Source organism: Amblyomma americanum, chromosome 5, assembly GCF_052857255.1.
Source record: "Amblyomma americanum isolate KBUSLIRL-KWMA chromosome 5, ASM5285725v1, whole genome shotgun sequence".
Lineage (NCBI taxonomy): Eukaryota > Metazoa > Arthropoda > Arachnida > Ixodida > Ixodidae > Amblyomma > Amblyomma americanum.
The window spans coordinates 4679054-4687520 of NC_135501.1; the positions used below are offsets into that span (position 1 = coordinate 4679054).

The following is an 8467-nucleotide window of genomic DNA, read 5'->3' on the forward strand; positions in this document are numbered from 1 at the left end:
GATTTTTTCTTCAAGGAAAAAAGGCCTATATATGCATCTTCATCCCGCGAAAAACATGCTAAAAACCCGAAAGCGCAAACCCTATCACACACCATCTTGGCACATGTAACGTGATGCCACTGATCACAACCTGAAAGCAATCTCCGCATCGTCAGAGACAAGATACAAAACAAACAAACAGCGAACTCACAGGCACACTCCTGCCAAGCTAGCGCTCCACACCGCCTGCTTGCGCTAAAGAAACTGCGCAAAAAAGGTATCTCCCCATCAATGAGGCCTACAGATGGTGATGCTGATTCCTTGATCTGGTACGCTTCCACCAACTCCCTGCAAACCTGATCCCTGTGTTTAAACAAGACGCTGGTCTTGTTCAATCGTGGGAAGCAATCTTTGCACTCTTTGCAGTGCAGGGCGAGATTAGAGGAAGGTGCGCCCTTCAACGACCTGCGATGTTCTGCTAACATCTCGTTAATACATCGACCCGTCTGGCCGATGTACTTCTTCCCACACGAGAGGGGGACTTCGTATACGACTCCAGTCTTACACTCTGTGAGCCTGGTTTTCTGTCTGTGCGCTATCGAGCACTCAGCTCCAGCACGATTGCTCTCAGGCTCGAGCTTCTTTCGCACAGCACTACAAATCCTTGAAAGCTTATTCTCTGCCATGAAAATCACGTCCGCCCCGTATCTCGCCCCAACTTTTTTGAGCCGGTGTGAAATTACATTCCCTGAACGTTCAGGACAATCATATCCGAGCGCAACACTTGGCAGCATGTTGTGTCGGGATTTCTACAGCGACATTTGAGCTCACTCAAGCTTTCGGATCCTTTCTTGGTGAACAATTCCGCAAGTGTGGTTAAGTACCTGTCTGGGCTGGATAAGAAAAAGTACTCTACCTTCAGCATCGATGTGGAGGACTTATTTTATTCGCTACCCCGTGCTCAGCTCATGCAGAGGGTGAAAGACTGCATTGTAAAAGACAATGACGAGTTGGTGTTCGTGGCGGGGTGCGGGGGTTTCCATAGAAAGTTTCCTGGAGCTGCTATCATTTTACCTAGAGTCAACCGTTGTTGGTCGGGGCGAAAAGGTGTACGTCCAAAAATCGGGTGTGTGCATCGGCTCCCGTGTGGCACCCGTTTTGAGCGATATTTACTTGAGCAGGATGGATCAAGAACTGGCACAAAATCTTGCTGACCTCGCGCTAAAAGTGTTCCGTTACGTCGATGATTTTTTAATCATTCTTAAGTCGAACTCTCCCAGGGCAGTTCCGGACGTCGTCAAAATCTTCAAAGATACAGGTAGTGGCCTGCGATTCACCTTCGAACTACCCAGCTCAGCTACCCTACAGTTTTTAGACCGACCGCAGCGGTGGCCAAGTGGTTGAGCATCCGCCTCGCATGCGGGAGGTGCGGGGTTCGATCCCCAGTGCCGGGGATACAATGGGTACAAGCTTTTCCCTGGTCTGGTGCTCGGCTTATTTAGGGTGAAATGCTTGGGAAATGGGTCTTTGACCCCACCTTGAGAAAAAGAAAATACCTTGTGTCAAGGCGTATTTGGCCATAGATGCCCTTGCGCCATAAAAAAAAGTTTTTATACCTCCGGATCCATTATCTAGAGAGCAGGGTCTGTTGGGAATATCACCATAGGACAAAAAAAAAACCTCTCTTGAACGTCAGTTAGGGGCATTCTACACTCGTCAAGGCGGGTATAGCGACTTCATGCTTAAAAGAGCTCTTGGGAAATCCTGTACACACAGAGCGGAGGCTAGCTTCCTGGGGCAGGTAGAGAGGCTGAAAGAAGCCGGGTATCCTGATCTGAGTTGGCTCAGATCTCCGAAAGGATCCTGTTCAAAGGAGGGAGGCCCATGCTAGTAAAAAAGAGGACGGTGGACGTAGACAAGTGGTGTGGGCATTCCATACATCCATTGAATTTCACACCGGCTCAAAAAAATTGGGCCGAGATACGGGGAGGACGTGATTTTCACGGCAATGAATAAGCTTGCAAGGAATGTTATCGGCGGTCGCACGTGCATGACAATCCTTTCGACATGCGTGACGATGCCCACCGAAGGCATTTCAGGCTGTCGAAGGGACTTGTACGCTGGCTAAGCGAAGAGCGCGGAACATGCGTCACTGACAGCCCCCTTCCTTTCGCCGTCTTGTCCATCGTGCGTCGCGCCGAGCCCGACAAAGAGGAGGCCGTCACCCCCCCCCCCACCCACCCGTCCCTCCTGAATGGGGGGGGGGGGCGGAGATTCCGCAAATAGTTTCCCAGAGGCATCCTGTATTTTTTTTTTCATGGGGTCAAGGAAGGTGGCCCAAGCAGTGTGAGGCAACGTTCTCTGTTCATTCTAGAGAAGCAAGCTTACACTGCAAAATTAAACCTTGTCTTTCTCTTCCAAATGCAATTAACTAGGAGTCCTGTCCAAATCCATTTCAGGTTGTTATGTGGGCACCCCCAACCTTTTTTATTTCCGTGTAACTCCAGCACTTCTTCACCTTTGTCATTGTAGCCGCTATTGTTCAAGTACCATGCAACATCTTGTTATTAAAGGACCTTTTTAATTGGAAATGAGAGCATGTGCACAGGGTGGAAAGCGCGTGATCTGCCAGGAAACACTAAAGCGGCCCCGAGAAGGGATCTTTATTAAGGATGCCAGCCATCTTGGGCCTCTCCACTTGGCAACGACGACAAAGCGTGTGCGGTCCCTATGGTTAGGCCCCAGCTGTGGAAGCCATCCTCGGACACGACCATGACCTTCGACATCTGATGTTTTTATTTAAAAACACAGGGACCAAAGTCGTGCTGTATGCAGTGCAATCGCCATGTGGTTCCATAATCATCCATTTAGCCCGGCTCTTTGGACGGATTCAGGAAACGACTGAAAAGAACAAAAGTAACGAGCAAACAAAGGTGCGCTGCATAAAAGTTAGAACGCAAAGAAACCAAGGCGCGCTGCGCTGGGATAATGCTGTAGCGAGGTCTAATATGTAAATTTTCATGGCTGGCGTAGATTTCCACAAAGCGCAAGTAGTCGCTACGGAGACAAACAAAGGCGCACTGGAGCTGGGTAAGTCTGTATACAAGCACGAGTTTTTGTCTCTACCAGCGATTTACTAGCTCACACCGCGCGATTTTGATGTCTGGCGTCGATTTCGACAGAGAGGGAATACGGGCACGAAACGGGACGCTCGCGATCTGCCAGGAAACAATGAGGTGGCCCTAAAAAGGGCCGTTTGCAGGAGCACTTCAGCCGCGACCTGCAGCGGCGTGGCGGCGCGGTGAGCAGTAGGCCCAGCAGTGGTCCGTCTTGTGCCCTTTGGCTCCGCACCGACGACACCGGTGCACGACGTACACCTCTCCTGGTCTTGCCCTTGAAGCCGACGCTATCCCTGGTCCGTAGATCTTGACGAGGGCCGCGACGATAATCTTTGACATCTGGTCGATGCCCCGGTCTGCGGCAAACAAGGACCGCATCGGCTCGCCAGAAGCATCCAGGAAACGATGCTGCAAAAAAAGTTACGTTACAAGCGCCGCAATTTGGCGAGTTCTGCACGAGAAAACTTGCGAAAAACGATGCTGCAAAAAAAGTTACGTTACAAGCGCCGCAATTTGGCGAGTTCTGCACGAGAAAACTTGCGAAAACGTTGTTCAACCCTTACCTCGTGATTGAGAACGTGCACGCCAGTCAAGCGCTTCATCGTGGCTGTCAGACGGCGGTTCAGATGGCGACGCCGGCGGTCCTCAAACCGCACCTTATGTGGGTCGTCGTAATGGAGTTGCAAAATTTTGAACACCAGCACGACGTGCTCCTGCAGCAGGAAAACGAGGTCCTGGAATGCGCAAGGCATGTAGGTAAGCGGTACAGCACTTCATGAAGCGAAATTTGAGATAAAATGCGTACCTTTATGTCGCTGGCGATTTCTCGCGGGTCAGCGCCTTTTGGGGGTCGTCGCAATGTCGTGGAAGCAAGAACTGTACAGAAATTTCAGCTGGCTGCGCCGACGAGCGCACCACGCAAAAAAAAAAAGCCATACCTGGACAGCTTCCGAAACGCGCGCGCCGCCGCCTACGCTCACGAAGAGAATGCCCGCAGACCACGCACGCCCGGCGGCCGGCCAGCCGGCCTTAGCGATTCCCTAGGCACTCTAGGGACAGGCCGAGAGAGGCGCGGCGAACCCACGTCCGGTTGAAAACGAGGGAGAAGCAGAAAAACGTCACGGAGAAGCGCATCCCATCGACCAATCAGCGTTTCCAGCCCACCTGCACCGAAACGCTTCTGCCGGGCGTGCGTGGTCTGCGGGCATTCTCTTCGTGAGCGTAGGCGGCGGCGCGCGCGTTTCGGAAGCTGTCCAGGTATGGCTTTTTTTTTTTGCGTGGTGCGCTCGTCGGCGCAGCCAGCTGAAATTTCTGTACAGTTCTTGCTTCCACGACATTGCGACGACCCCCAAAAGGCGCTGACCCGCGAGAAATCGCCAGCGACATAAAGGTACGCATTTTATCTCAAATTTCGCTTCATGAAGTGCTGTACCGCTTACCTACATGCCTTGCGCATTCCAGGACCTCGTTTTCCTGCTGCAGGAGCACGTCGTGCTGGTGTTCAAAATTTTGCAACTCCATTACGACGACCCACATAAGGTGCGGTTTGAGGACCGCCGGCGTCGCCATCTGAACCGCCGTCTGACAGCCACGATGAAGCGCTTGTCTGGCGTGCACGTTCTCAATCACGAGGTAAGGGTTGAACAACGTTTTCGCAAGTTTTCTCGTGCAGAACTCGCCAAATTGCGGCGCTTGTAACGTAACTTTTTTTGCAGCATCGTTTCCTGGATGCTTCTGGCGAGCCGATGCTGTCCTTGTTTGCCGCAGACCGGGGCATCGACCAGATGTCAAAGATTATCGTCGCGGCCCTCGTCAAGATCTACGGACCAGGGATAGCGTCGGCTTCAAGGACAAGACCAGGAGAGGTGTACGTCGTGCACCGGTGTCGTCGGTGCGGAGCCAAAGGGCACAAGACGGACCACTGCTGGGCCTACTGCTCACCGCGCCGCCACGCCGCTGCAGGTCGCGGTTGAAGTGCTCCTGCAAACGGCCCTTTTTAGGGCCACCTCATTGTTTCCTGGCAGATCGCGAGCGTCCCGTTTCGTGCCCGTATTCCCTCTCTGTCGAAATCGACGCCAGACATCAAAATCGCGCGGTGTGAGCTAGTAAATCGCTGATAGAGACAAAAACTCGTGCTTGTATACAGACTTACCCATCTCCAGTGCGCCTTTGTTTATTTCCGTAGGCACTACTCGCGCTTTGTAGAAATCGACGCCAGCCGCGAAATTTTACATGTTAGACCTCGCTACAGCATTAGCGCAGCGTGCCTTCGTCTCTTTACGTTCTAACTTTTATGCAGCGCACCTTTGTTTGCTCGTTACTTTTGTTCTTTTCAGTCGTTTCCTGAATCCGTCCAAAGAGCCGGGCTAAATGGATGATTATGGAACCACATGGCGATTGCACTGCATACAGCACGACTTTGGTCCCTGTGTTTTTAAATAAAAACATCAGATGTCGAAGGTCATGGTCGTGTCCGAGGATGGCTTCCACAGCTGGGGCCTAACCATAGGGACCGCACACGCTTTGTCGTCGTTGCCAAGTGGAGAGGCCCAAGATGGCTGGCATCCTTAATAAAGATCCCTTCTCGGGGCCGCTTTAGTGTTTCCTGGCAGATCACGCGCTTTCCACCCTGTGCACATGCTCTCATTTCCAATTAAAAAGGTCCTTTAATAACAAGATGTTGCATGGTACTTGAACAATAGCGGCTACAATGACAAAGGTGAAGAAGTGCTGGAGTTACACGGAAATAAAAAAGGTTGGGGGTGCCCACATAACAACCTGAAATGGATTTGGACAGGACTCCTAGTTAATTGCATTTGGAAGAGAAAGACAAGGTTTAATTTTGCAGTGTAAGCTTGCTTCTCTAGAATGAACAGAGAACGTTGCCTCACACTGCTTGGGCCACCTTCCTTGACCCCATGAAAAAAAAAATACAGGATGCCTCTGGGAAACTATTTGCGGAATCTCCGCCCCCCCCCCCATTCAGGAGGGACGGGTGGGTGGGGGGGGGTGACGGCCTCCTCTTTGTCGGGCTCGGCGCGACGCACGATGGACAAGACGGCGAAAGGAAGGGGGCTGTCAGTGACGCATGTTCCGCGCTCTTCGCTTAGCCAGCATACAAGTCCCTTCGACAGCCTGAAATGCCTTCGGTGGGCATCGTCACGCATGTCGAAAGGATTGTCATGCACGTGCGACCGCCGATAACATTCCTTGCAAGCTTATTCATTGCCGTGAAAATCACGTCCTCCCCGTATCTCGCCCCAATTTTTTTGAGCCGGTGTGAAATTCAATGGATGTATGGAATGCCCACACCACTTGTCTACGTCCACCGTCCTCTTTTTTACTAGCATGGGCCTCCCTCCTTTGAACAGGATCCTTTCGGAGATCTGAGCCAACTCAGATCAGGATACCCGGCTTCTTTCAGCCTCTCTACCTGCCCCAGGAAGCTAGCCTCCGCTCTGTGTGTACAGGATTTCCCAAGAGCTCTTTTAAGCATGAAGTCGCTATACCCGCCTTGACGAGTGTGGAATGCCCCTAACTGACGTTGAAGAGAGGTTTTTTTTTTGTCCTATGGTGATATTCCCAACAGACCCTGCTCTCTAGATAATGGATCCGGAGGTATAAAAACTTTTTTTTATGGCGCAAGGGCATCTATGGCCAAATACGCCTTGATACAAGGTATTTTCTTTTTCTCAAGGTGGGGTCAAAGACCCATTTCCCAAGCATTTCACCCTAAATAAGCCGAGCACCAGACCAGGGAAAAGCTTGTACCCATTGTATCCCCGGCACTGGGGATCGAACCCCGCACCTCCCGCATGCGAGGCGGATGCTCAACCACTTGGCCACCGCTGCGGTCGGTCTAAAAACTGTAGGGTAGCTGAGCTGGGTAGTTCGAAGGTGAATCGCAGGCCACTACCTGTATCTTTGAAGATTTTGACGACGTCCGGAACTGCCCTGGGAGAGTTCGACTTAAGAATGATTAAAAAATCATCGACGTAACGGAACACTTTTAGCGCGAGGTCAGCAAGATTTTGTGCCAGTTCTTGATCCGTCCTGCTCAAGTAAATATCGCTCAAAACGGGTGCCACACGGGAGCCGACGCACACACCCGATTTTTGGACGTACACCTTTTCGCCCCGACCAACAACGGTTGACTCTAGGTAAAATGATAGCAGCTCCAGGAAACTTTCTATGGAAACCCCCGCACCCCGCCACGAACACCAACTCGTCATTGTCTTTTACAATGCAGTCTTTCACTCTCTGCATGAGCTGAGCACGGGGTAGCGAATAAAATAAGTCCTCCACATCGATGCTGAAGGTAGAGTACTTTTTCTTATCCAGCCCAGACAGGTACTTAACCACACTTGCGGAATTGTTCACCAAGAAAGGATCCGAAAGCTTGAGTGAGCTCAAATGTCGCTGTAGAAATCCCGACACAACATGCTTCCAAGTGTTGCGCTCGGATATGATTGTCCTGAACGTTCAGGGAATGTAATTTCACACCGGCTCAAAAAAGTTGGGGCGAGATACGGGGCGGACGTGATTTTCATGGCAGAGAATAAGCTTTCAAGGATTTGTAGTGCTGTGCGAAAGAAGCTCGAGCCTGAGAGCAATCGTGCTGGAGCTGAGTGCTCGATAGCGCACAGACAGAAAACCAGGCTCACAGAGTGTAAGACTGGAGTCGTATACGAAGTCCCCCTCTCGTGTGGGAAGAAGTACATCGGCCAGACGGGTCGATGTATTAACGAGATGTTAGCAGAACATCGCAGGTCGTTGAAGGGCGCACCTTCCTCTAATCTCGCCCTGCACTGCAAAGAGTGCAAAGATTGCTTCCCACGATTGAACAAGACCAGCGTCTTGTTTAAACACAGGGATCAGGTTTGCAGGGAGTTGGTGGAAGCGTACCAGATCAAGGAATCAGCATCACCATCTGTAGGCCTCATTGATGGGGAGATACCTTTTTTGCGCAGTTTCTTTAGCGCAAGCAGGCGGTGTGGAGCGCTAGCTTGGCAGGAGTGTGCCTGTGAGTTCGCTGTATGTTTGTTTTGTATCTTGTCTCTGACGATGCGGAGATTGCTTTCAGGTTGTGATCAGTGGCATGACGTTACATGTGCCAAGGTGGTGTGTGATAGGGTTTGCGCTTTCGGGTTTTTAGCATGTTTTTCGCGGGATGAAGATGCATATATAGGCCTTTTTTCCTTGAAGAAAAAATCTGTTGATAGTCTGCGCTCGTGTCGTGCCTTCTTGTTCTCTGTCTTCGTTTCTTTGCGCAGTTAAACATGATACATACCCAGCTCCAGTGCGCCTTTGTTTGTCTCCGTAGCGACTACTTGCGCTTTGTGGAAATCCACGCCAGCCATGAAAGTTTA

The 8467-nt window shown here is 51.2% G+C and overlaps 1 protein-coding gene across 1 annotated transcript; it reads left to right on the forward strand.

Moving 5' to 3' along the window:
• Positions 1–4487: 4487 nt before the first annotated feature.
• Positions 4488–5908, forward strand: LOC144133306 (uncharacterized). The gene is made up of 3 exons (XM_077666298.1): positions 4488–4730; positions 4814–4989; positions 5905–5908. The coding sequence occupies exons 1-3, from the start codon at positions 4542–4544 to the stop codon at positions 5906–5908; spliced, it is 369 nt and encodes a 122-aa protein (XP_077522424.1). The 5' UTR covers positions 4488–4541.
• Positions 5909–8467: the final 2559 nt, after the last annotated feature.

Coding starts and splice junctions, on each gene's coding strand:
- LOC144133306 (XM_077666298.1), top strand. CDS start 4,542: ATGCCTTGCGCATTCCAGGACCTCGTTTTCCTGCTGCAGGAGCACGTC. Junction 4,731..4,813: donor TGCACGTTCTCAATCACGAG/GTAAGGGTTGAA, acceptor CTTTTTTTGCAG/CATCGTTTCCTGGATGCTTC.